The sequence below is a fragment of the Camelus bactrianus genome, chromosome 9 (genome assembly GCF_048773025.1).
Source record: "Camelus bactrianus isolate YW-2024 breed Bactrian camel chromosome 9, ASM4877302v1, whole genome shotgun sequence".
NCBI classification, from domain to species: Eukaryota; Metazoa; Chordata; class Mammalia; order Artiodactyla; family Camelidae; genus Camelus; species Camelus bactrianus.
Window position 1 is genome coordinate 70531971 of NC_133547.1, and position 27779 is coordinate 70559749.

The 27779-nt window shown below is 58.6% G+C and overlaps 1 protein-coding gene across 2 annotated transcripts in view; it reads right to left on the reverse strand.

Moving 5' to 3' along the window:
- The window catches only part of GNAO1 (G protein subunit alpha o1), a 152369-nt gene that overhangs the window by 3329 nt on the left and 121261 nt on the right, over positions 1-27779 (reverse strand). The window contains exons 4-8 of one of the 2 annotated variants that reach the window (XM_010967333.3): positions 22094-22254; positions 17135-17263; positions 16260-16389; positions 12162-12315; positions 5472-10014 (exon numbers count right to left, since the gene is read on the reverse strand). In XM_010967333.3, coding sequence (XP_010965635.1) covers positions 9827-10014; positions 12162-12315; positions 16260-16389; positions 17135-17263; positions 22094-22254 — 762 coding nt within the window. In that variant the 3' untranslated portion in view covers positions 5472-9826. Of the gene's footprint in view, positions 1-2385; positions 2540-5471; positions 10015-12161; positions 12316-16259; positions 16390-17134; positions 17264-22093; positions 22255-27779 lie in introns of those variants that run through there. The other variant, XM_074370717.1, reaches the window with a different exon arrangement.

Sequence of the window (27779 nt, forward strand, 5' to 3'; positions counted from 1 at the left end):
TCTGATGTTGAGGGTGTGGGACAATCCCTCCCCCTGCCCCACCCTGCTTGCCCCGTTCTCTAACGGCTGGGTGTGAGTCACAGAGCAGGCTGGGGCTTAGGCCGCTAGAAGGCCTCTGCAGCCAGATAAGCAAAGGCGAGCGGTAAGGGGTAGGGACATCCCTGGGTGGGGGTCAGGACGGAGACCAGCTCTGGAGGCCCACAGGGCCGAGCCTCCTCAACCCTGCCTTTGGCTGGCCACCAACGGAGTGAGGCCATCAAGTTACTGGCAGCTTACAGGCAAGACACAGCACCACAGTGGACTCCATCTAGGACCCCCTGTCCAGAGACAGCCAGGTCAGGGCACTGACAGAGGTGAAAAGTGGGAGGGACTAGGGGATGCCCAGTTCCTGCCTTCTCAGTGTCTGCCCGGCGCTCACTTAGAACTCACTTCAGATACTCAGACAACCACCTGCATGCCCCCGGCCCCTCCAGCATGTTTGGTCCCCACATGCCTTGGCACCTCATGGGGCTACCATGTTAGTGACCATTTGTCATCCATCTTGTTGTCTGAACTCAAACTGGATCTTTCTGGAGGTCCTGCAGAATTCAAACATTTCCCAAATTTAGACTGACTTTCCCTGGGGGGGGATCCAGCTCCCCATTAGACGCAGCAGCAAGACTGACCACTCCTCGGGCCACGGCCCAAATCAGGCTCCAGTGGAGCCAGGTCCCTGGGGACCAGGAAAAGCCTTAGGGTCAGGTCTTCCCCCTGAGGGTGGCACTGGCCTGAGAGCGCCTGCTGGAGCTTGCAGACTGCTGAGCCCCCTCTGGTCACGGCAATTTTGTAAAGACCCGAATTGGTCCCAAAGGGCCTGTGCTGAGGCTGGGAAAGGTCAGCAGTGGCTGCCAGGAGGGCGACAGCAGCTCGGCCCACAGGCACTGCCCTCCTCGGCCCGGGGCAGCGTGGGGCTGGGCCTTCCCCGCCTGTCCTGCCCTCCTGGACTCACGCCACCCTGCAGAGGGCACCTCTTCCGTGGCTGGTTCCCCCTTCCTTGGTTCCCATCCTCCGAATGGTACACAGGACAGTCCTAGCAGCTGTGCAGACCTGGCACTGGGCCCTGTCTTCTCCTTTCCCCTCCAAGCCCGCCCTACGCTGTGGGCATCATTACTGTCTACTCTGGTGCCCGGACCAAAAATGAGGCGCAGGTGGTTCACTTGCCCGAAGCTGCAGAGTCTGGCTCCAGAAGCTGCTTCATCCTGTCTGCCTGCGGGGACTGTGCTCCTGACGTGTGTCGGCCCTGAGAGCCTGCCCCACCTCCCTGTCCGTGCACCGAGGGGAGGGCGGGAAGCTGGCAGGTCACATCAGGGAGGAGACGGGCTGCGCTCAGAACAAGCCAGTGGGCCCTCCTCCACCTCCACAGCCGACGCTGAGGGCAGACTCTCCCCAGTAGTGGAGAAGGGCGCAGGGGCCAGCATCCGTCTCTTCTGGAATCTGGCTGGGCTTGGAGACCCGTGTTGCTGTGGGAGCTGAACCCGAGCCCTGAGCTCTCACTGGGGCTGTCAGCAAGTGGGTCCCTGGCCCAGCCCACCTGTGACACGGCCTCTCCTGCCAGCCCAGGGGCCTCTAGAGGCTTCCCAATCTCCAAGGAGATAAAAGCCAGGCTCCAGCCTCCCATCAGTGCTGCCCCAGCCTTTAGCAGCAGCCGCCCTCCCTCAGCAGCAGAGACAGCTCCACCACGGGAGGAGGAGGAGTGACACATTCCTCTGGAACCAGATGGGAAGGAAAAGCCCCAGAGGAGGTGGAAGAGAGGCAGGTGGGGATGGAGGCGGCTGGCAGAGAGTTGAGGTGGTTCGATTTGAGGAAAAGACCAGGTGTGGAGGAAGAGGAGGGTGGAGATGGGAGTGGAGAAGGGAGAGATGGGGCAGGGGTGGAATGTTCTGGGCACAGGCAGGGCCGCTGCTGCGGAGGTGGTCTGTCCCATGTGCCAAAGCAGGAGAGAGGCAGCCCAGGCCCCACCCACTGGTCACATGTCCACCCTTTCTAGTTCAGGCAACTTGCCGTGTGGCCGAGCAGTGGCCCAGGGCAGAGGTTAGCGGGGACCACTGGTGAGACTAGGGGAGGCAGGAGAACAGAATGAAAAGGGACAGGGAAGCTGGGAGCCTGTCCTGCCACATCACTCCCGAGTCACCTGGTCGCCATAATGGCCACCTGCATCAGCAGGGTCCATTTCCCACCATGCCCAGGGCTATGCTCCCTGCCTTTCCCTCTGCACCTGCCAGACCCCTGCAGGGGCACCTGTATCCAGCCAGCACCTGCAGCCCATTCCCTGAGCCTGTGGAGGAGACCCAGCAGGTCCCTGGCAGGGTCCGGCTTCCTCCCTCTCAGGGACACCACCACACCCACCTGTGTACTCAGGAAAGCAGATGGTCAGAGGTGACTTCTTGATCTTCTCACCAAAGAGATCTTTCTTGTTGAGGAAGAGAATGATGGAGGTATCGATGAAGAACTTGTTGTTACAGATGGAGTCGAAGAGCATGAGAGACTCGTGCATGCGGTTCTGCAGCCCAAGGTGGGGAGGGAGAGAGTCAGACAGACAGCGAGAGGGACAGACACGGAAAGAGAAGACAGTTAGGCATGAGAGGGAGGAACTGGGCTACTTGGCAGCTCAGGAGGGGCTCCTCTGAAGGCTGACAGAGAGAACCATCTAGCACAGCTTGATGCTTCAAGTTTCCAGCTTCATTCTACACTCCCTGTCCCAGGGCCAGTGGCAGACACTGGAGTGGGAACCAGCTGGGTAAGGCTGAGGGCAGGGCGACCAAGCTCTCCCCTAGTCATGGGAGGGTCTCCCCACACGTGTGTGTTGGGGGTGCTGGACGGGAGCCTGAGAGCTGGGCTTCAGCCCTCCAGACCTTGCCTGTTGGACCCAACCTGTCCTCTGGGAGTACTGAGGGACTCTAGGTCACTCCTGTGGTCTGAGGAGAAGTCACGCCAGGCTCCTGCCAGCATCCTCAGGGGCCACCACTCCAGGGAGACACCCCTGCCCAGGCTGCCTGCGGGAGGGCCTGGGGACTGGCCATGCCCCTCTGGCCAGGTTAAATTCAACCACATCTGGCCCTCCAAGGAGTTTTAAAGTACTGCAGACGTAAAGAACTGCTTTGCACATGAGTCTATTTAGTAAATGAGTGAGTAGGACGGGCACTCCAAATAAAGCAGGATCCGAGGGGGCAGCCTTCTGCCCTGGGCCAGGATGGACTTCTACTGTGGGCTTCCAGCACGTGAACTGTTTCTTGGAGTCTGCTCTCTGTGAACAAACCCATTTCTGCCCAGGAAGGTGGCTCCCCTATGAAATATCTCTCCTGGGAAAGGGACAGCCATTCATTTCCCCCAAGAGCCCTATCCTAGCCCTGGGAACTTGTCTACCCCAAACCCAGCTCCGTGGGTCCACAGCTCAACCCCGGAAGTATTCCAGGCTACATGCTCCCTCTGAGGTAAGAAGACTGAAGCAAGTCATAGGACGGAGCAGAGAAGTGTTGTGGGCATCACTGGGCGTTATTTACTGAGATGAACAAGCGAGTGGTGGTGCTGAGTAAACTGCTGTCCAGTCGTCTTCCTCCATCTATGCGGGAGCAGGAGCAAGATGGAGTGACTGCCACCAGTCACCGAGCCCCAGTGTGCCAGCTTTCACCCGCCTTGTGTCAGCTCCTCACCCGCCTTGTGTCATTTAACCTCACCAACTCGTAGGGGACACTGAGAGGTGACACAGCTGGGACCTGGGAGACCAGAGACCTACACTGGTTCTGGGCCAGACTAGAACCCCTGCAGTGCACGGGGCTTCTCCAGCCAGCGTGAGTAGCCTGTGGGTGTTAGTGGAATAAATAACCAGAGGGTCATGGCTGACTCTGCGAGTCTTCGGTCATCTATCCCATGATCGTGCTGTTACACCAGTGACCGGGAAAGGGTATCAGCCCCAAACTCTTGTTCTTATGGCCAAGGCCAGCTGGTGGAGGGGGCAGTTGGGGTTCTGAGCTGCCCCTTGGGAGCCCCTAGACAACCACACAGTTTTACTCTGCCCTCGGGTCTGTAGGAAATGGCATCGTCCTTTCGCTCTGCTGCACAAATTCAGCAAACCCAGATGATCTTACAACCTCCTAGCCTCAGCCAGTCAATTTCATTCTCAGTTCCCCCAAAGTCTGCTGCCAGCCACTGCATAGTCACACTCAGGGAGGCGCAAGACTCATCTGCCTGGTGCCATCTCAATGGAACCTGTTCAGAAAAAGTCACGCGGAGGTTTCCTGGGAGGTCAAGCAAGTCCACGTGCAGGGCCTGGGCCAAGAACACCCAGGCTCCCTGGGCCGCCTGCGAGCCGCTCTGGGCACTGTGGGTCCAGCAGGGAGGGCCCCATCAGCACACAGCAAACCCCACCCTACAGCTGCCCAACCCAGAGCTGGAAGCCCACAGCCAGAGCCAGGTCCCTGCGCACTGCCCCGCTCTCTCAGCTTGGTCTACAGATGCTGGGGGACGTGGTAGGGACACACATCTCTCGAGACAAGAAGGGGCCATCAGGGTGACCCGAGCTAAGAGTGGGGACTCTGCCCATTTGGCACGTGGGCTGGGCTGAAGGTCTGGAGACCAATGAGCCTAGGTCTGAAGGAAAAATCCAGGCCAGCTGTCCAGGCTCCAGAGTTCCACTTGGCTAAGGCTCGGCCCCTCCACACCCCAGGGCTGCCGGGTGGGCGCTCTTCCCACCCATACCAGCTGGACGTGTGTGCAGGGCCCTCTGCTGGGCTGCAGGGGCCGTGGGACGACCAGCACAGGCTCCTGCTCTCTCAGAGCTCACAGTCTAGGTGGGGAGAGACGACGCACACACATGAAGGAGGCCGGTTCCCGGCGGCGCAGAGCTGGGGTGGGGAGGCAGCGGACACTCCCTGCAGTCAGACCTCGTTCCGAGGGGAGGAGGGGAGGGCCTCGGAGTGAGCCTGGAAAGACAGGCCAAGCCTAGAGATGCAGGGAGGGTGGTGGGGAGGGGAGCCTCTGCAGGGAGGGGAGGCGCCGGCACTGAGACCCCCTCTGCACCCCGCAGGCCTGACTGCCATCCCGCCGTACCCACTGGAACCCATCACCAAGGAGCCAAGAGCCTGGTTTGTCTTTACAAGCTTGCCTGGAGAACAGGGATGCTGGAACCCATTCAAAATGGGAGAAGCCACATCTGAGAAAAGAGAAGGGAGCCAAGGGCCACAGCCAGCTGACGGCACCCACCCTTGCCCAACACCTTCCTTCTCCCTCAGTCTCCAGGAGGCCCCAGGCTTCAGCGGAGCAGTGGCATGGCCCGCACAAAGGTGGGCTGGGCGCGGGACAGGCAGCCCCAGTCCCCACAGGGCGCGCCCCCTGTGCCAGACAGCCCCCAGTGCAGTCCGGCCCCAGGACGTGTGGCATGGGGGCGCCTGGAGGAAGGAAGCTCCCTGGCACTGACACAACACACCACACTCATGCTAGGAGAAGCCGGCACTTTTTATTAACAGTGGTTGACTAATAAATGCATTATGGCAGCCGATAAATTATCACAATGACTGAAGATTTATTAAACCAACGAGTCACTCTTACAAAATCACAGTTAATGTGGGGTGGGTGGCGGTGGGGGGTGATGGGGGTGGGACCGCTGCACCTAAGAGAGGTTTGCTAAGGACGGGGGGCCTGGGACCTGAGCCCACCTCTGCCAGGCACAGGGAGGGGAGCAGGCCAGCCAGGGCCACAGCCAGGTGGGGAGGAGGAGGGGCAGGGGGTGCAGGGCTGAGGCAGAGAAGACCGGGAGGTGAAGGGCCTGGCTGCTCGGGAGGCAGCAGGAGCAGGCAGAGGGGGATGAGAGATGGGCTCTGCTGAGAAAGCGTGTGGGTTCACGCTGGTGGTCTGGGCGCACTGGGCCAGGGGAGGCCTTTCTGCTTCTGCCTTGACCAGCTCCTCCCTTGACAGGGGCCTTCATTGGGCTGAGGTGGGGTCTATCGGGACCCCCTGGGCAAGAGGGTTCAGGACTTGCCTCGCTGGGGGCAGGGAGTGGGTGGCAGCAGTTCACAACTTGGCCCTGTTCCTGGTCTGGCCATTGTGTCTCACTGCCCTGGGCTGCTGGGACCCTTCACTCTGGAGGCTTGTGACTGTCAAGGGGCGGGTGTGTGGACCTTTGGCACCCTAGACTGAACCTCTGGTGGCCATGGAGCTGGAGCCTCAGGGCTCAGTTCCTGAGAACTGCCAGGTTACGCCTGAAGGCTTCCAGAAGGCTTAGGGAAGAGCAGAGGCGGCTCAAAGAGGCCTTACATGCCAGATTTCTCAGAAGAGGGTACTTGGCAGGCCACTACCTGGTCTGGAGACCAAGGCTCAAATTGTGGTGGATTTACTCACCAGGAGGGTTGAAGAGGGTGCTAGGTCAGACCAAAGGACGGGGGATGAGTCAGGAAGGATGCATGCTAGAGAAAAGGAAGAATCAACCACTGGGGCACAGACTGTCACCCTGTGAGGGGAGCAGTGGGTACCCTCCCTGTGCAGGACGCATCCTGGCAGGAGAGAAGGGCTTGGATGAGCTTGGGTGAGCTGACTCCTGGGTCTTCCCTGTTGGGGGTTTAAGGACAGCCTGGTTATGGGGGCTCTGGGTAGGGAGGGCACTTGTGGCTGCTGACTGGCCCCGGGGAGGCTCACTGATGTCCAGTGCAGTTGTGGAGGGCATGGCTGCCTCCAGGTCCCCTCAGTGGGGTGTGGAGATGGACTTGGGGGAGAGGCTGGGAGGCAGAGCTGCCTCCTGGTAGCATACATGGTGGTGGTCTTCTGCCTGGGCTCTGCCCACTGCCCCATGGTAGAAGCATGTGGCCATGGGCCCTCAAGCTCTGCTAGGGCTAGAGGGGAGGGACAGGGACAGGGCACCAGGCATCCTGGGCTCTGTGGGAGGTGGCCATGGAACAGAATGTCAAAACTGTTGGCCAGAGGCCCCAGCCTGGGCTGTCTGCACAGGGCTGGGGCAGACCCTACACCCTCCTCAGGCCAGAGCCCTTCCCTGGGCCTCGGGCACTGTCCCCTCCAGTCAGGCCGGGTCCTCTCTCAGTTCGTGGTGCGAAGGCCAATACCTGGCTCTTGTGAGGGCACAGAACCTGCCCACAGGCACCTAGATGGCAGGCACAATTGTCACGGGCTTGGCAACGGCGCCCCTGATAGAAATCAGTTTCTCCTTGGCTTGATTTAGAGAATTTAAGCACGGCCCCTGTGGGGCACATACTGGGCCACTGTGGAATGAGAGACTCACCAATGTCTGGTCACTCGTAACATCTCTCCCACATCCACATCCACGACGGAGCCAGAACTCATTTGTCCCCTCAGCCATCCCTCCCTGCAGCGAAGCCACCAGCAACGACGTGGACGGGAGACATGGTGGACAGGGAGGGAATTTCGCCCCAGACACCTGCTCACTGGGGGCTTCTACCACATGGCCAAGGACGCCCTGGGCAGGCCAGGGTCGGAGGGTGAGACAGAGCAAGAAACGGAGCAGGGCAGAGCATCCGAGAGAGAAAAGGCAGCACAGGGGACACAAGGGCAGGGAGACCCAAGCAGCCCACTCCCAGCCCCCTAATGCTGCAGATGGTGGGGGGTGGCCGGGACCTGGGGTCCTCTCACCTGCCTGTCACCCTAGTCACTGTGGTTTGAGGGACTAAGCTGGGCGATGGAGAGCCCTGGGCCTGGAGAGCCAGGGACTCCCACCTCCAGGGCAAAGGCATTAGAGGTGGGGCTTGGCCAGCATCCCCTTCTTGTCAGCTGCTTTTGAATCTGGGGCCACAGGGCAGAGCTGGCCACACCCAGGGTGGTGGTGCCAGGAAAGAACGGCTATGTCTTCATTGTTGAGCAAGATGAGCTGATTGGCCTGGGCTGCCCGTGCAGGACACTGAGGCTGCTGTCTCCAGGGCCTGTCCTCTGCCACAACCCAGCACCTGGTATGAGGTGCAGCACACACGAGGCAGACAAACCTGAAGTGGACTGGGCTGGCGGCGGGGCTCCTGCAGGCAGGCTGCCTTGTGATTTCCCACAAGGCCAGGGGCAGCAGCAAGCGAGCCAGGTGGGGGATCGGACTCGCCCCAGGGGTGCCCATCCCTGCGGGCATTTGGCACTAGGGAACGTGCCCTGGGTCTCCCAAGCACCCAGAGCTCTGTGTCCGTTAGAAACAAGAAGCCCGAGCTGCTGGCCTGGGCTCCTTTGGCCGTGGGGCTGTCAGGGGCTGTGCTGGGAGTCCAGGGCTCCTGCCTGGTCCAGGACGGAACAGAGCCCAGAGTGGAGGTTGGAGGAGCAGAGGGTGTGAGGCGGGAGCCAGAGGCCTCTCAAGGGGCAGCTCCTCTCCTCCTGTGGGCGCATGTGGCAACCCAGGCAAAGCCTGCCATCCAAGCATACAGGGTCTGCTGGGCTGTTGGCTGGTGGCCTCAGCCAACTGGATGCGCCGAGGGGTGAGAAAGAGATACGTTCATTGCCCGAGGCCAGTCAGGGCCTGGGCACCAGGAGGAGTTACCCAACCCCTTTCTGCTCAGGGATCGCCGCAGCAAAGCCCCTCTAAGGGGTCTGACGAGTCTGTCCAGAGGAGGGGCTGAGCACGTGTTTGAGCCTGTGCCCCTCACAACACACACTCCAGGGTGCTGGGCCCATCCATCTGCCCTCCTCTGCCCCCAAGGGCTGGCAGGACCCCAAGGGCTGTGGATAAACTATGATTTCTTCACCAAGACAGAAGGAAGCTGGGACATTGGCTACAGGGGCGGTGTCCACACCTCTCCTGGGCCTCCCTGACTAGAGAACCTGCAATCCAAAGGCTTCCTGCCTGTCCCTGCTGGTCTGCACTGGATTCACTGTGAACTCAAGAAGGAAAAGCACATCTCACACTCCTGAGTGGCCACCTGGGACCTGGGTGATGGGAGAAGTAGACGGTCACCCTTGGGCCTGCAAAGACTGGGCGCAAGGCCCCCATCCTAGTCAGCACAAGAGCCACTTCCCCTCCATCTCCTGTCCGCCCCCCCATTGCCTTCTACCTCCTCCACCTTTGTCCAGGCACCACAGGACTCGACCCCTCCTACCATCTGCCACATGCTTTTGCCAGAAGTCAGTCTCAGAAACATTTCCAGACCTATGAGGAGTCAGGGATGGAGGTTCCCCAGGAGGGCACTGGGGAGCCCCAAGGGTATGAAGGAAAGAAGGCCCAGAGAAGGAAGGGCTTGTGTCAAGGGGCCGAGGTCCCAGGGGAGGAGGAAGGAGGCACTTGTCAAGGATGGAGCCCCCAGACCCACACATAGCTGGCCTGGCCCCACCCTGGCTTTTGGTGACAGAGCTGCCCTCCACCAGAGAGACCCCCAGAAGAGCCGAGCAGTGGCTCCCACTGCCCCACCCCTGCCAGCACCTTGTCCCAGGGCCACCCCCACCACCTGCACAATCTCAAAAGACAGGAGAAGACCCTGGGACTCTGAGCACAAGTCACTAAGTGTCGGGCATGCCCATTCTGGGCTCAACGGCGGCCTTGGTCCCTACACCCCTCTCCCTGGTGGGGAAAACACTCAGAGATGAAGCAGAGGTCAGTGAACGGCGCGCAGACATGAGCCGCCCAACTAGGCGTGGCGCGGGCACTTGGCTCCCTGCCAGCCCCGTTACCACGTGTTCTGATGTCTGGGGCTGGGGCGGCCGTGAGGGTGCTTCCTCCTCCCCTCTCGGTGCCAGACGCTGGTGCTTCTTTGTCAAGTGCAGAAAGTGGTCCAGGAAGTGGTGGAGCTCTGGTTCCAGGGCCGGGGGGCGGGCAGCAGGCTGGGGAGGGCAGTGGGCGGCTGGGCGGCGAGGCCAAGGCTCAGTAGAGGCCACAGCCCCGAAGGTTTTTGGCGATGATGACGTCCGTCACGGCGTCAAAGACAAACTGGATGTTGTTGGTGTCGGTGGCACAGGTGACGTGGGTGTAGATCTCCTTGTGGGCTGACTTGTTCTTGCTCTCGTACTGGGCCTGGATATAAGCCACGGCTTCTGTGAAGGCATTGGGGCCTGTGGGAGAGACCAAGTGCGGAGCTGGTGAGGCGAGGCCTCCGCCAGGGTGTCTGTCGGGCCTCAGGCCGGGGAGCAGGCACTGAGGGCCTCTCAGTGACAACCCTGCAGGAGACATCTAATGGGGTGGAGGGAGGCAGGGAGCTTGACAGCTCAGCTCAGTCAATAGCAGGTCATGAAATCAAGTCAGTGGTGCACCTGCAGTTCCAACACAACGAAGGAAACGAGACCCAGCCTCACCGGGCCCCCTGCATTAAGGGTGGTACTGCTTTGTGGAACTCCTGTTTCGTTTTATATGTGCATCTATGGGCTCCCAATGCAACGTTCTTTCTTCCTGTGGGTCCTGCCCAAAGAAGCCTGAACCAGCCCTCACACAGGTTCAGAGGTCGGCGCCAGCCCCTGGCTGATGATGCATGGCTGTCCTCTCCCGGCTATGACTCCGCAGAGAGGCAGAGACACCTACCTCCCAGGCCACCGCTGGGCAAGGTGGGTGGACACTGTGTGGCACCTGTGAGCTGCCTTGGCTGCCTTCCACCTTCCTCTCACTGCCCACCCACCCCGCCCTCCTTCCCTCCTCCTCCTTCTTGTGTTCACCATCGGGGACTCAGAACTGTCTGGCTCGCCCCCTACCTACCTTCTTGACTGCCATACAGCTCTGTACCTGGGGGAGCCCAGGGAGAGGGGTTTCCAGGAGAGCAGCTGCTGTTTGGGGAGGAACACAATGGGACTCCTGGCTGCCACAACCGCTGAGGGAGGATGGGAGGGGCTACACTGTGGAGCCACAGGGCTAAGCAGGGTGGCTGCTGTGCAGACTGGAGGCCAGGGAGTGGCATGCCTGCAGGGGCAACCCAGCCCCCCGACATGTAGTACAGGCCAGCAGGGTCTACCAGACCACCAGGATTTAGCTCTTTCCTACATCTGGACTGGAGTTGAAAGAGACTGTTCCTGGGGCCTCGTCAGCACCAAATCAGCCTTGGTGACTCACCCTGCCTGATTCGGCTGCCCCAGGGGCCATAGCCCAGGTCACCCAGGGTGAGATCCATAGACCCTCAACTTACATGTGACTAAAAGGAGGCTGACTGGCAGGCGTGGGGGATGCAGAGCCCACCCTACTTCTGGCTGCGTGCTGCTGGGGGCCTGGCCCATGGGCAGTCAGCCTGATCTTGAGGGAGGGGGAGACAGAGTGAGCTTTGCCGCTTGTCTGGCTCCAAGGACAGGCCCCAAGTCCACTCCTGGGGACGTGGGGCTAGGCCTGGCGGATCCCCTAGCAGGCCCACCTGCCCCTGTGCTCTCCAGGTGGGGACTGGTGCGGCTGGGGGTGCCCACCTCTGCCTTCACTCGCCTCTCTGACCAGGCACTTGGGCAATTCCAGCCATGCTGCTGCTGTGTGGGGGCCCCTGTCAGGCAGGTAAACCCATGGTAACACTAATGGGGCGGTCTCCATCATGCTCAGTACCCTCCACAGGGAGGCCCTGGTCTCTGCTGCTTGTGAAGCTCTCTCACATCCAACAGGCCATTTGACTCTTGTAACTACCCGTGTGGGAGGTGCTGTCATGATATTTTTCAGTTATAATCACAGTTGTAAGTGTAACAGCTACTGTTTAGTGAGCACTTACTATGCACCAGCTGCCATGCTAAAACCCCCATTCCTTAGCCCACTCTGTCCTCCTGGGAGCTCTGGGAGGGAGGGCTGGATAATCACAGTGATATCCCCATCTCAAAGATGTGGAAAGTGAGGCTCTGCGAGGTTACATAACTGCCTGTGAGTGGCAGACATGGGGGTCATGAACTTGGGCTACCAGACTCGGAGCCCCTGCTCCCTTAGCCCCCTCATCATTGTGTGTTGCCACCATACTGATAATCTCTATTTACAGGTGACCGAGCTGGGGGTCCGAGAGGCTGCCGAGATCACACAGCCTGTTAATGGCAGAGCTAGGAGTCCAGCCCTGCCTCTGCTGACCAGATAGCCCACGCTGGCTGCCCTGGCCCCCTCAGCACAGCACATTCTGGGGGTGGACCCCCTCCCCGCCTTCGGTTTTGTGTCGGATTCTCCGCAGTAGAATCCCATGAGTCGGTAGAGCATGGGAAGGGGAGATGGAGCCCCCTCAGAAGCCAGTGTGGCCCCTGTGAGGAGCGGCGGTCTCTACCTGTGTACTCAGGAAAGCAGATGGTTAGCGGGGACTTCTTGATCTTTTCTTCAAAGATGTCCTTCTTGTTAAGAAAGAGGATGATGGACGTGTCTGTGAACCACTTGTTGTTGCAGATACTGTCGAAGAGCTTCAGGGATTCGTGCATGCGGTTCTGCAACAGAGCGGAGAGGCGAGTGAGGGCTGGGGGCGCCCAGGGCCCTGACTTACCGCGGCCAGTGACACAGCGGGACAAGCAAAGGGAAAGTCCACCAGCGCGGCTGGACACGCCACCAGGGACGGAGATGGGGGGACCCACAAGGACAAGGACGTGGCCCTGCTGCATTCCACACACAGGCAGGTGGGGCGGAGCAGGGCGGCAGGGTAGGGAACGCTGCCCCTCCCCGAAGAGGGCTGACCCAGGATGGGGTAGCAAGGTCACTGGAGGGACTCCAGCCCACGGAGAGGACATGCACCATGCACGCAGAGGCAGGGCCGCGCCACCATCCACATGTCCACACGGGACCGCAGGCATGCAGATTTCTCCACCAGGTCTCATTCAGTTTCGCCAGCAGGGGTGGGAGGGTACACGCATTCATTTGGGAAACATTAACCGAGGACTAAGAGGTCCTCGAATTAATCCAGAGTTGGAAGCAGACACCTGGGGGACAGCGTCGGGGGGGTGATCTTGCTGTGGCCTTGGTGCGGCTGGAGATTGGGTGGGTTGGCTGGGCCATGGGCCGTTCTGGCTGAGTTGCTTATTGGGGCTTGTTTCTCAATAGAGGGGCCAGGAGAACCCCAAGATGAAAGCCAGCAAAACAGATTAAAACAGAGAGGAAGATAAAAACCCAGGAGAGAACATGAGAGAGAGAGAGAGAGAAAGAGAGAAAAAAAAAGCAAAACCCAAATTGGTTCAACCAGTCTCAGGCTGGGAAATCAAAGCCAGTCCCTCTGGAGGCCCCCGTGCAGCTCACAGAGGCCACGGCCACCCTGGGACTGTGGACTGCGTGGCTGGAGATGGAAGGCGAGGGTGGGAAGGACCAGCCTAAGCAGAGTGGCTGGTGAGGAGTGTGGGGTGGTGGGGGAGCAGGCTTCACAGCAAAGTCCCCCGGCGGTGCCCTGACACCTGCTGCTTTCAACTCTTAGCTGATGGTTTCAACTGGGAGGAGGCACTCCATACCTGCCCGGCTTGGAGGGTCTCTCAAAATCTGCTCATGGTTTTGGTCTGTGTTTGGCAAGTTAAGGCCCTGCAGGCGGCGGTGACACGGTACTGGTGGTGCAGTGGCGGCTGGCAGGCTGAGGCCCAGGGCCACTGGGGTCCAGGCTGCAGTGGACAGGGTGGCCGGCCGGTGGGTGGGCAGACACTAGCCCAGGGCTCCTGGCCGGGCTCCCGGAGTTGCCTCCAGACACTTTTTCCTTGGGCCGCCCCAATCCTCGCCCCAGGCCTTGGAGGGAGGTGCAGGGCTGACCAGAGAGGAAGGCTGAGGACCAAGGCCTGGTCACCAGGGTGTAGCTCTTGCCTTCCAGGGACAGAGGGTCCGCGTCCCACAGCTTGTCCTGAAGCCGTGCGCCTGGACAGCACTGCCCCACAGCTGCCACCTCCCAAGTGAACTGTCCCAAGGGCGGGCACTCTCACAGCCCCGAGCCCGGGGTCCTCACTGCTGCCCACGAGGCGGTTCCATCGCGGGCCCCACTTTATGGAGGAGCCAGTGGAGCAGCTGTCACACTCACACAGCAGGCCCTAGGCCACAGCCACCAGACTTCCCAGCTGCCCAACGCCACTGCCTGTCCCTGGACATACAGATGTTTGCTCAGTTCTACGTCAACGACGCTGTTCTTGCGGTCACCATGGCAATGAGCTGCTTTTGTGCAAAGCCAGTTCCTGTGTCCCGGAGGGGCTTATTGCTCCTTCCTGGGTGGAGAGGGCCCCCGGAAGAGCCCGTTCCTGGCTGTGGCTCCACGTGCCTTTGCTTCCCCAAGGTCCTCTGCTCCAGCCCTTGTGAAGTAGGGCAGGGAAACAGGGGAGAAGGAGGGAGGTGAGGGAGAGAAACAGTGAAGGCAGGAAGGCGAGAAAAAAGGCAGAGGAACCTGGAGGGAAGTACCCCAGGATGGGCCCTGGTGAGGAGTGAGGGCTGGCCAGGCGGGCAGCCCAGGAAGGCCGTTTGAGTGCGAGGCCCGGCACCACGCCGTGTGCACTGGAGACCCAAGGGCCATGGAGCTTGGGGCCCCATGGCTGCTAGACCCGCCTAGATGTCCCTCCGCTTCTGCCTTGTGCTCCAGAGGCCAGTGCGAGCTCCTGCCCCGGGGCCGATGGGCCTGTGACTTGGGGTTGAGCTGGGCAGGTTCCCGAGGAGAGGCCTGTTCAGGGAGGAGGGCCCTTTGCTTTCTTTGAAATGCACGGCTGCACTCACTGCACTAGCCCTTCTTCCCCCTCCTGGGCGCTGTTGGTGGGAGAAGATGAGCCCAGTGGAGCTCAGACCACGGGGGTGGCCAAGCGGATCGCGAACAGTGGGTCCAAAAGCCAAAAGCACAAAAGTCGACAACAGAACAGTGAGAGACGTGCCAGGGAGTCCCTGTGTGCAGGTGCCTCGTGGGGGCAGCAGGATCCCACCTGGGCTTTGGGGTGATCAGTGGGTCTGGGTCTAGTGACCTACCGAGGCCACTGAGAATCGTGACTGTGTTACCAGAAAGAGCTGCATAGCTGGGGCCCCAGAGCCTCCCCTGGAACAAGGCAGGACCTGAGAGGCTTTGCTGATGCCCGTCTCAGGGGTGCAGCTGGGCCTGAAGGAGGAAGGGCGCGGGGGAAAGGCCGGCACATGATGCGAGTCTGCGTCACCCACCCAGCCAGCAGCTCTGGCCCCAATCTGCCCAAAGCCCCATCGCTGCGTTAAGTCCCTCAGGACGGCGGCTCCTCCTCCTGTCAGCACTGCACCTTTCAGCCCACGTCCTAAACCCCCTCAGATCTCCACAGCAGCCCTGTGGGACCAGCGGGCCAGGACTGACGGGGAGACAGATCTAGCGAGAAGGCAGACCTTGTTCAAGGCTCACCATGACAAACCCAGCCTTGGGGCCACGGGTCTGTGCGCGCTTCAGACTGAAGGAACTACCGACTGCCCAGGGTGTGACCCCCAGCCCACCAGTCCGACTCCAGCAGGTGGCTGTCTGTGGAGATCCTGCAGGTGCACCAGGCCAACACCGGCTTCCCCTGCAGGCTCTGCAGAAGGCCCGCTGCTCTGTGGGCTGCAGCCCACACAGGGGCTGCTCAGCGGGTCCCCCAGCCCAGGACAATAAATCCCCATGACAATTCAACCACCAGCTCAGTGCTACTGCGCCAGAAACGGTTACAGGTATTTCTTGCAAATTCTCTCGCTCTACTGCCGACGCCCACCAGGCAGGTACTACCCTTACACCCCTTTGACAGATACCAGTAACTGCGGCATAGAGTGCTGCCGAATTCGGCAGCAAACTAGGACCAGGCCTAGATAAAGGCAGTGCCCACCCCAGGTGAAGGCGCCCCCGAAAACCAGCCTGGCAGTTCTCCAAGGCCCCAGACTGCAGATGCATCGACGGAAGGCAGAACCTTGGCTGGCGTCCTCCAGAGGAGGGAACCATGGCCCGGCTGTCAGTCCCCAGCAGGCCACCTCCCACTGCCCTTCCCGCCGCCAGCTCTGTCCACCATACCTGGCAGCAGCCTGTCCGTCCCCTGCTCAGGGAGGGCCATCAGAGCCAAGAACCACTATTTCTGTCTTACAATTTTGTTCAACTGCACCCTGATTTCTTTTAGGATTTGCTTAATTTGGTTCTGGCCTGACGACCTCTGTGATTCTGCTGTGTTTACTGAAGAGGCACTTAGTGCCTGAGACCCAGAGCCTGCAGGGATGTCCGTGATCGGTCCGCACATGGCCTCTGAGCAGGACGGCCTGTGGCTGCCTGTGCTGCGCCTGCATCACCAGGCGTTTGCTGGGCAACAAAGTCAGAAGAGGGAGCGGGCATGGCCCGCCCAATGACAGAACCCCAGCCACTGCAGGGCCCTGCCCCAGAGCCGCTGTGGGCCACTGAGGCCGAGGGTGGCCAATCCTGTCGGTGCCCTTCAGGCTGGGCGGGCCCAGGGCCACTCACCGTGGTCTCGTCTTCGTGGAGCACCTGGTCATAGCCGCTGAGCGCGACGCAGAAGATGATGGCCGTGACGTCCTCGAAGCAGTGGATCCACTTTTTGCGTTCAGATCGTTGGCCCCCGACGTCGAACAGCCTGCCAGGGACACAGGGAAGCTGGGAGTGGTGGGCAGTGGGGCCCAGGCAGGTGGGGGGAGGATGGGCCGCACACATGCTGCGAGGCTCCAGGTGCAGACAGACTGACCACAGCCATCCCCAGGGCAGGGTGGCCATCACTGCCTCACTGCATGAAGGTGACCCCAGGTGGTGGTACAACCCTCCAGCAGGGCCTGAGAAGTCCAACCTCATGCCTCAGACCCTGTTCTGAGGTGCTCAGTCCCTGGGCTGGAGTTATGTTGTATGCCTGGGGACAGCTTTGCTCCTTTCAGGCCTTGGTTTCCCCATATGTACCTGGAGAGAGTGCGTCAGCTGGTCTCCAAGCCCCTTCCAGCACTGAGATGATGTGGGTCCTTGGGGTCACACACATGGTGATTGGATTCACCTACCTCATTCCCCACCCCTCCTAAAAGGCGGCTTTCAAGGGGCCACCTGGGTGGTCCACCCTCCCCCTCCTCCTCCTCAGAAGCCACCTAGGGACAAGACTCCTCTCTTTTGTCCACTTAAATCCTCCCTGTTCCTCAGAGCCCCACTCCAGGACCCCGCTACCAGGAAGTCTCCTTGCTCATCTCAGCCCCTGAACTTGGTGGAAGAGAGGCACACAGACAGTTCCCTTCTCTTGGAAGCCCCCTGAGGCAGGGCGATATCCTGACGAGCTGAGGCCGAGGGGCTGGTGACACCCATCTCCTAGACACCCACAGGGCTCAGGAGCCTCCCTGCCTCACCTGAAGTGGAGGTTCTTGAACGTGAAGTGGGTTTCTACGATGCCGGTGGTTTTGACCCTGGTTCGGAGGATGTCTTGCTCGGTGGGCTGGTAGTCGGCTGCCCCGATCCGATCCAGGCTGTCCAGGTAGCTGGGGACAGCAACACACAGGGGCCTGTGGACCAAGTGCTGGGCACAGCCATCCCCCTCAGAGCCAGTCCTGGCCAGGGCACCTCGAGGGCCACAGTGGAAGGACGGCACCGCCTGGTCCAGGACCAGGCGTGGGGGCGGCAGCTGAGGAAGAGGAGCTCACCCCCTGGCTGCACATTCTCAGAGAGCCTCTAACTCAGACCTAGGGCCACGCGCACGGCTCCAGGCACACTCAGACAAGATCAGACCTTCCAACTAGCCTAACGTGTTTATAAGACTGTTTGTCATTCCTTCATCTTAAGATAATGATGACCAGCAGTTAGGTTCTATTCTTTACAAGTGTGATCAGGTTTCATCCTTAATTTCCTGAGTTAAATGCACTATTTTACAGATTAGAAAATTTAGGTTTCCTTATGAAGGTGGAGGCCTCGCCCAGCAAGGAGCGGGGACTGGGATTCCATCTATTGACCACGCCCTCCAGTGCCCCTGAGAAGCAACCTGGGCTCTGCCGGCCTCTTCCACATGCCTCAGAGTGTACCAAGGGGGCTGTCACATCTTCCCATTTGATACTCCTGGAGGGGAGGCCCAGAGGTCACACAGTCAGGCAGGGGCTGGGCCTTGCTGGGACCCAGGCCTTGGACATCATGGCCCCTCCCATGCCACCACTGGCTCTGGAGACAGACCAGGCCTCTGCAGTTTGCCTGCCAGACCACATGCCGGGAGGGGCTTGAGGGGTCTGTATGGGTTAGGCGTGCGCCCTAAAGCAGGCTGGGATCCAGGAAACCAGGAAGGAGGGAGCTGGGCCAGGCTGGCAGGAAGATGCAGTGATTCACACAGCCAGCCAGGCCATCCATCCCTGTGCCGCACACAGCCCACGGGAGCAGCCCCAAGGGCTGAGTCATGGCACGACGTGGGGTCCCAGGTTGCACGTGGAGGGGACGCACTTCATCAACACTTGCCCCAGGAGCTGCTGTGGGGCTGGCTCCCCAGCTTGCGGACGTCTACAGGGCTGGGAAGGGCAGATGCCTTCACCAAGCAGGGTGTCCACTGGTAAACCAATAACCCAGGCCTGCCTCGAATCCTTATGAAAATTCTTCCTAAGGAAATGAAGCCCACGGTGGGTTCCCAGGCTCAGGGAGGGTATGTTTGGAGCCACACCACTAGGCCTCAAGCCCAGGTCCGCCTGGCTCCAGAGCCTGTGCCTTTAAACAGGCCTCCTGTGGAAGGAGATGGGTTGAGGCTGCCGAGCAGACCCAGAAGCTCTGGCCGCCTTAGGTCCTCCTCTCCAGGCCGTGGTTGTCTGGGCAGGTTCTGGTCTCAGCCTGGAGGAGCCCCTCCCAGCCCTTCCCAATCCTCCCAACTCCTCTGTGTGTGCCTCTTCCTCTACTTCCCCTGCCTCTGCTTAGGAGTTGTGCTGGTTTCAAAAGGAGCCTCCTCCTGTCGTCTCCAGCTGGACACCAGAGCTGGGAGCCTCTAGTCTTGGCTCCCATCCCAGCTGGAGAACCCTCCTTTAGACAGACCACCTGGCCCTCCAGCTCTCTGTGCTGGCTGAGCCTCACGCAGGGAGATGGCCATGGGAGGGTAGGGTGAGCAAAGTGGACTGTGCACCTGTCATGTGCACTGTCTACCGACTGTCCTGGTTGCTGGGTAGGGGCGGGGGACAGGCCTCACCAACCCAGAGCCTGTGTTCCTGTGTGTGTGTGTGTGTGTGTGTGTGTGTGTACAAGATAATTAACAATTAAGTAAGCTGTAATAACATGTCAGGAGTTGGTTAAGTGTCAGGAGGAAAGAATCAGGCTATTGGTAAGCGGGGAGGCCTGTTGGTGGCTGCTATTTGATATTGGGTGGTTGGGGAAGGCTTCTTAGGCATGGTGACATTCAAGTGGACACTGAAGGGAGTGAGGGGTGAGCCTCTCACGGTCCTGAAGAAGGATGGGGGGGCACTGAGTCCACACCTGCAGTGGAGGAGGAGCCTGGGGTGCAGGTGTTGAACTGGAGTGGTGAAGCAGGAAGCACATGGGGCAGGAGCAGGCAGGCGAGACTGCACAAAGGTGGAGGGGGAGCCAGGAGACCTGCGAGAGGTTGGCGCAATCACCCAACCAACTGGTGAGAGGAGAGGGCAGTCACATGACAGTGGTGGTGGTGGCCACACAGAGGATGGGAAGGGGATGTGGGAGGAAGAGCCAGTTAAGCCGCCTCCTCATGGCAGAAGGAGGCTGCACTTGGTGGGAGGAAGAAGGGTGGAGGCGGAGCATGTGTGGAGGCAGGGCAGGAGCCAGGAGCTGGGTTGGCACATATTAATTTGAGATGCGTTGAGATGTCCAAATGGACACTGAGTAGGCAGAACTCTGGAGGGAAGGTGAGGCTGGCAATATACCTTTGAGATTGTCCGGAAATATGGGGAATTTAAGGCGACAAGCCTGGAGATCACAGGGCACTCTGCATGGACAGGAAGAAATCTGAGGACCCCAGACAAGGGACAGGCAGGAAGCAGAGAGGGGTCTGAGGAAGGCTGAGGCCTGGGAGCCTCGGAGCTGCAGTGCCAAGAGAAGAGTTCCAGGGCTGCTGAGACACAGGGCCCTGAGCCTGGGGGACCCTCGCCGTGGGCTGCCTCAGTGGGTGCAGGCGGGGAGGCCTGAGCTGGTGGGCTCGAGAGAGACGGGCAGGAGAGGACAACTCACCCAGCAGCACTGACCTTCAGCGGGGAGCTGGGTCCAGGAAAAAACAATCCTACCAAACCAAGGAACTACCTTTTACAGCCCCTGCTGGGATGTGCTCAGGTTTCTGGGTTTCTGGGACCTGTCTCAGAGCCATCATTCAGGGGGAGAGAGGAGAGCCAGCCGTGTTTACTAGCCCTGGGTGCACCCCCAGCAGCAAAGCCATCCCCCTGGGTGCCCTGAGCCCTGGAGTCTCACTGGTCACATGTGAGGACAGGTGGCCCCAGGGACTGGGCAGGGATGGAAGCTGACAGGGTCCTGGGCCCTGGGGAGCCATTCACAGCCTAGGATGTAAGTGGCGCCCCCTGGAACGGTGCCAGAGGGTGGCCCTATGAGTTTCCTTCTCCCCCGTCACCACAAATCTACTTTTAACTGTTTCATACTTTGGGTCCCAGCTTTTGTCCGAAGATGAGATTTAGGTGCTAAAACAACAACAGCAAAGCAACTCTGGACCAGAAAGTGCTTATGGTCCTTCCTATCCTGCCTGTGGGTCCACCCTTGCCTCCACAGAGCCCTGTCCCAGAGGGACAGAGAGAAGGCAGGCGGGTCCCCTTAGCTCACCTGGGGGGGAGTTGGCGGATCCTGACTCAAGTTTCTCACTTGAAGTTATAAAGGTAACCACCAGAAGAACTAAAAATAATCCCTCCAAACTGGGGGTGGGAGTGGGGCGGAGTGGAGGAAGGAAGGGAGCAAGGAAGGTGAAGTCCTCAGCTTTCACAGCTGGAGGCCATTAAATTCTACTCAGAGTTGGAGGGTCAGATTTTTCTGGACAGCACTGGGACAAACAAATGGAGACAGCTAACGGTGGGAGAAGGACAGGCCTGGAGGAGGAGTTCACTATTAATTTTATACTTTTCTGTATTGTCTAAAAATTTTTTTCCAATGGATTCATATTATAATTAGCTAAGTGGTAAAAATGTAAGTGGTGGGCATGATTTGATGCCCTGAGGAGCCCTGAGAGTAGTGGTGGGACGGGAAGGCCTTGGACTTGGGCCCAGCAGGGGGGAGGGGAGAGGAAGGGGAGACTCTCTCCAGGTCTGAATGGCTGGGGGTAGGGGGAGAGAAGGGTGTGGATCTGAACCTCTGGGTGTTCAGATGTCCATCTAGGTGTCCTGCGGGCCCATCAGGGGCTGGGGACAGGATCCCTACCACCTGGGACTCACAGGACCTATGCATCTGCCCTGTGGGCAGTCTAGGTGTGTAGAAATGGGAAGACAAGTCCCTGGTTTGTTGGCTGTCATCACGGCCAATGGCAATTTCCCCATGCCCATTAGCGAATGCTGTTTTCTTGGCCCCAGTCTCCCCGGTATCGGCACTGTGTAGATCAGCGTTTCTTATTCTTGGCACTACTGACATTTTGGGTCAGACAATTCTCTGTTATAGAGGACAGAATGATGTGTCTGTAGGAGGTTCAGCAGCATCCCTGGACTCTACCTGCCAGTAGCACCACCTTAGTCAGAACAACCAAAAAACGTCTCCATACATTGCCAGTGTCTGCTGGGGACAAAGTGTTCCTGGCTGAGAAGTACTGGTGAGGAGGCTGAACAGATCAGTACATACGCAACCTAAGATAGGGGGTTTAAGCCCAGAGGCTCCCTCTGAAAACTGGGGCACAAGACTGTAACAATGAGTGCTTTTCCTGAAAGCTAGGGCGCAATCCCAACGTCTCTGAGGCAGAAGATACGTGCTGACCACTGTGGACCACTCCCAGGGGTCTGGAGACTCTGATCTAAGGGCCAAAGGCAGGTAACCTTCGACACAATGGCACCATGTAAGTTATTTTCTGTCTACGTGGCTCTTGATTTTACTCATGGGGTCAAGGGTTCTCCAGGGAAAAAAAAAGTTGCTACACTGCAAACCTTTCTTCCAAAGGGCCAGGCCCTCTCCAGAGCAAGTGGGTGACGGCCCCTGGCTGGCTGGGAGCACCGTTGTCAGCTGTCTCGGGCCCTGCACCTCCCTGGCCTCATCTCCTGCCTTCCTGACACCCGAGGCAGAACATCTCAAAGAAGCTCCGACCTCAGCCAAGGATGCCTCCCTGCCCCACTGGCCCCCATCCCCTCCCACACCCGCATCACTGCCCTGCTCACGGCCTCCCTCCAGCCTGGAACACTCACTATTTGGCAGAGTCGTTGAGCTGATACTCCCGGGATCTGTTGAAGCACTCCTGGATCCCGGAGTCGCCCCAGAGTCGCATCATGGCGGACAGCAGCTCTGGGGAGAAGGGCTCCGTGTCTTCCATCCGACTTACCACGTCGCACACCATCTTGGCATCGGCCTGTGAGGAGAGACAGACGGCGGCTTTGAGGCCTTGGTGGGCACAGGGCACTGGGACAATGGCTCAGCTCCAGGCCTGGTCAGGAGCAGGGGCCCGCTAGCTGAACCCCAACCCCCCAGTGTCCCTGGACGCAGTGCAGTCTGGCCTCCCAGGGCCCCAGGGGGACGAGGGCTGCGGGGTCTCCTGGCGCACGCGCTCTGAAGCAGGAGGCGGCTGGCAGGGCCTCTGTCTCCACCCTCTGGCTCAACCAGGCGGCTCTGCTTTCGTCTGTTTTGAAAACTCAGGTTTGGCATAGTGTTCATTTGGGGAAAAAAGTTAATGTTCTTGGCTAACGTTATAATTTTCTATACTGTTGACCCAAGTGGAGCGAAGTCCCTAGAACTGGGCGACATCAGGGGAGGGGTGTTTCGGTTACTTGAGAATTCCACTTACCTGAGGGACTGGGCCCAGGGGAATGGCACCTCAAGGGTCGGGGAGGGAGGAGGCTGGTTCTCTGGTTAGTGCATGTGGTGAAAAGCCCTCATATTAAATCTCAAGGGCCTAGTCCCCTTGGAGGGCTCAAAGTTAAAACTTAATTTTATTAAATTTTATTTACTTATTTGCCCTTGACCTATGGCCCACCTTTTCCGGGGAGCAGGGGAGGCCCAGGCCTGGTTAAATGGAGGAAGGGTAAAGAGGTGAATAATGAGACAGATCACCCTTTTCCTGCCTCCTTCCCCCTCCTCCTTTGTCTGTGGGGTGTAACCTGCTTAAGGCACACACGGGTAGGCTGAGACACCACTGAAATTGCATGCAAGTGCCCCGTAATTAGTATGTATTGTCCCCCTTCCCCTCATCTTGGATACCAAAAGCAGCAGAAGCAGGAAAGAGTCAGGGTGTTCAGGCCCCCTCGCCCTCTGTGTGGCCTGGCCCCTTGCACACACCATCCTCGAAGACTACAATCAAATACATGTCACACTGAAACCAGGGAGACTCAGAGGCTCTTGGAGAAGTCATGGGCCACCACCAGCACCTTGCACACGCACACTGTTTCCTCAGAATTTCACAATCACCTCACTAGGGAGCGGCAGGAGACTGCATTTGTGGGCCTGAGAGCTCCCCGGCCTGTGTCCACGTCCTCTGCCCTGTGTGTTTGCAGTATTTCCCTGCTAGAGGCAGAATGTATTTCCTCTCTCCTTGACTGGGAGTGTAGGCACTCAGTCCTCAGAAAGATGTGGGAGCAGCAGGGTGCTGGTTCCACACCCAGCCATTCAGAGGCCTTGCGTTTTCCTCTAAGACCTCCTGGGCCTCTACCGTCACCATGAACATGCCCAGGCTCTCTGCTTCATCCCAGGAAGAGGATGGGGGATGCACAGAGCAGAGTCGAGCCCATCTGGGTCTCTGACCCTAGCTGACCCCTGCCCCATGAAAAGAAATGATTGCTGCTAAGTGGCTGAGTTAGAGGAGGTTTGTTAGACGGCACCGGTGTGGCGATAGCTAGACAGCGTAGTGGTCACTGTCAGTGTTACTGTCCAAGACATGGGTATCACCAAGACCCATGTCTCACTCCTGGAGAAGCTCCTAAGTATAAAGCTACCAGAAAGAAGCAGGAAAGAGTCAAGGTGTTCAGGCCCCCTCGCCCTCTGTGTGGCCTGAACCCTTGCACACACCAGGCCCCAGATGAGACACAGAACACTGGGGGATGCGGATCCAAGGAGCTGGGCGGGTGTGGGCCCACTTGGGCTGGGCAGTTAGTGCCAGCACTCCCGGGACCCCTCCTCCAGCCTCCTTCCCTCCAGTTTCAGCCTGTCCAGGTGGGAGCCCAGGGTGAGACGGAGGCCCCGGCTGGGGCTGGGAATGGGATGCACCAGGCCCACTATCTCCCTGACCTCACGTGCCCTCCAGAATCGGGGTCTTTTCTTTATGGGCACAATAGTTATTACCAGACGGTTACTCTACTCTCAAGGTCTTTCAACCTCCCTCTTCTCCCCAGCCCTTAAACTGAGCCAGAGAGACAGATTCCTCAGCCCGTGGCACGTGGTTCAGGAAGTGGGCAGGAGGTGCTGGAAATGTGCAGGTGTACTTTGGGGTGGGGGAGAGACAAAGGAAACAAGGCCAACACCTGGAAGACTCAGGGCTGACAAAAGAGTCCGCACAAAGGTGTGTGGGGCCAAAGCCTTCTGTGGGGACGTCTCCAGAATCAAGCTGTCCAGCTAAGTAGCTATTTGTGTGCCACAAGCTGTCTACTGCAGACAGTGGACAGGGAAGTCCTGGCAGCGGTGCCCCCTCCCCACTGCCTGGCCTGGGAAGGAAGCCACCACCGGCTTAGAGGCCAGCAGGCCACGCCCACAACGCTAGCCCCGATCCAGCTCCTAGGGACAGTGTCCCAAAGACCCAGCCCTCGGATCCCCAAGCCTACAGCTGACATGGAGGGCTGCCCACCAGCAGAGCCTGGGCCCTGCCCCATCTTGGAGATGAGTTTCTTCAGCATCTAAGCCTCCCCTGGGGGAAAGCTGGCCCTGGGGCCTGGGCCCTGGGTGCCCTAGGCAGGCGGTGACTCAGGAAGGCAGGGGTGGGTGAGCAGGGGTGGTGCCTCCACCTGGGGCTAAAAACAGGCCTGTGAGTCAGGGCCTACCTGCTGATGCTGCTCCCCGTGTGCCTGGGTGACCTGGGAAGTCAGCCTGCTTCCCATCCATGGAACGAATGTGATAAACCTGGTCAAAGTTTCCCAAACTTCCTCCTTTGGTCCCCAACTTCAGGGTTTCTGCCAGATCTGTGCAACGGGAGTCAGGACCTGAAGGGTGAGCAGGGCAAGACTTCCTGCTGGGGGAGAGAGACACTCCAATCTGAGCACCCTAGAGTCGCGTTATGCCTCAGCCATGCCACTCAAAGGTGTGGTTTAGAAACCATGGGCCCCCACAAAGCCACTCTGTGCTCCTCTGTGCACGACCTAGAATCTTGGGAATCCCACTCCAGGGGGATGTCATGCATGTTTTGGGGGAAAGCTGGCCTGCATGATGTCCTGGGAATCCTCTAGTGGACACACTGGGGCCTGGAGCTGTCCTCCCGGCTTCAGCTCATCCCCAGGGTATGGTGGTGGCGGGGGGCGAGGTCCTGTGCTGGCGACACCTCTCCGTCCACCTGTGCTGTTTCTCTCCTGTCTTCCCCAGCTCAGTGTCTGGTCCTACCATTGGCTCAACTGCTCAGGCTCAAAGATGAGCAGTCATTCTTGGTTTGCTGCTTCCCTCCCAATGTCCAGTGCCTTGTCAGTTTTTCCCTCAAATCTGTTTTCAATCAGTCCACTTATCCCCATCTCCTCTTGCACATCCCTGAATCCAAGCCACCACTGTCTTTCCCTGGCTGCCCTAGTCCCTTCCCAAGGGCTCCTTGCCTCCCTCTTGCGTTTCTTCAATCTGTTTTCTGTACAGTAGCCAGCAGGAGATTGGAGAAAAAGAACCCCCAATTTTTTAACTGGGCGCACTGATATCCAGCTTAAAGACTATATTTCCTAATTTTCCTTGCGGCAAAGATGTGACTGTGTGACCAGTTCTACCCATTAAGAAGTAAGCCAAAGTATAGTAAGGCCTATGGGAAAGTCTTTTTAAACAGAAGATGAGCCCTTCATCTTTCACTTCCTCCTTCCTGAAGCTTAGAACTTGGATGTGATGGCTGGAGCTCTAGCAGTCAACTTTGATCATGAAGACAATGTCTACACGGTAGGGACACTAGAGCAGTGATCTAAAAACAGTCAGGTCCTTGACAACTCTGTGGACACTTCATATCTTCTGGATTTTTCTTTTTTAGAAAACATTTAAGTTAAACTTCTATCTCATTTAAATCACTATTCTCTAGGTCTCAGATATTCACAGTCAAACCTAATCCTAATGGACGAAATAATTCTACTTGTTTGAACCCTTTCAATAGCTTTCCATTATACGTAAATTCCAAACTCCTTACCTTGGCTTCCAAGGTCCCTGCCTACCTCTCCGTCCTAATCTCCTCCCATCTTTCCTCTTTCATGGGTCTCTGAGAGTATAAAGCCTTTCCTTCTGTTCCCCAAGCAAGCCGGGGTCATCTTACCTCAGGGTGCTGCATCTGCCCAGATCATCCTTCCCTTGGCTCCCCTGGATTTCATGTCACTTCCTCAGGGAAGCCTCCTCCATGCCCCCTGGCAGAGTCTGCCCCCACCGTGCACCAACCACGCCATGTCACCGCTGGTGCTGTATGTGCCTGTTCCTCAGGGCAGGGACAGTCTCCTGATTTTTAAGCCGGGTCTGGCACAATGCTTTGTACATAGTTGGTGCTCAGCAACATTGGTATTTTACTATCAGGCACGGCCCCGATTTCTCACTCCACCGTTCCTATCTCCTAACTCTTCTCATCTTGTCCATTTCAACAACATCTGTGTTTAGTTTAACCATGGCAGCAGCTCTCCCAGGTAGCCATCCTATTTAATAGATGGGGAGACTGAGGCTCAGAGGCGAGGTAACTTGCTCAAGGTCACACAGCTACTAAGGAGGAGAGCTTGGACCCAAGGTTAACCTCTACTGTGCTCCAGCCAACAGCCCTGGACTTGCATTTCAGACACTGTGTCCAGCCCAGCCCTCTGAGCAAAGGTGCAGAAGAGAGGTAAGAAGGAAGGTGGGAAGGGTGAGGCTCGGCAGGAAGGAGGGGCCTGACTAATATGCCCTGGAGGGCTGTGGCAGGTGCCAGGCTGGGCCAGCCTCGTGGGGGTCAAGCTTAACAAGCAATTAGTAGAGCCAGAGGAGGCCCTTGTCCCTTTATCTTCCTGCCTTCGGGGACCTGGGGGATGGGGCTCACACTGGGCCTGACCTTCCTGTCCAGGTCTCCTCCTGGGCCAGTGGTTGGGGGCATTTTCCAGCACCTTTCCCTTCACTTTAGCCCCTACAGCTGGTCGGGCACGCGCAGCTCTCCTGGCAACATGAGGGATGGCAAAGCCGTGCAGGTACCCAGGGGCAGACACACCAGGTCTGACACATGGAGTTTTACTCTGTGGAGGATGCTGGGGCGAACTTCTGTAGAAAACACACCCTATGCTCCTGCTGGTGGCAGTGACCAGCTCCGAGGTGGCAGTGAAGGGCCTGCTCCCACCTGGTCTGCTCCATCCTTTCCTGCTGCACGGCTACCCTCTCCACCATGCGGCTTCCATTCCCTCCTTTTCTGGCACAAGAGCCTCAGCTTCCCTGAAGGAAAACACTCTTCCCTAACTCATTCTGAGCAGTTTGGGTGGGGCTGACTCTGTCTTATGGTTGCAGACATGGTCTGGGCCTGGTCAGTCCACCCTGCTGTCCTTAGTGAACAGTTTGGGGTGGAAAAAGAATCCAAATTTGTCAAATTAGACTAACCCAACCAGCCCAGGACACTTGTAGAAACTATTAGGAAAGAGAGACTCTCAAAGGAAGGGCCCACCTGAATGTGGAGCCATCACTGAGGAAAGAGCTGCTGAGAGGCGGAGGTACCCCGAGTCACAATAACATCAACACCTGGATCCAGCCATGCCTGCAGCCTCTGGATTTCCAGTTGCC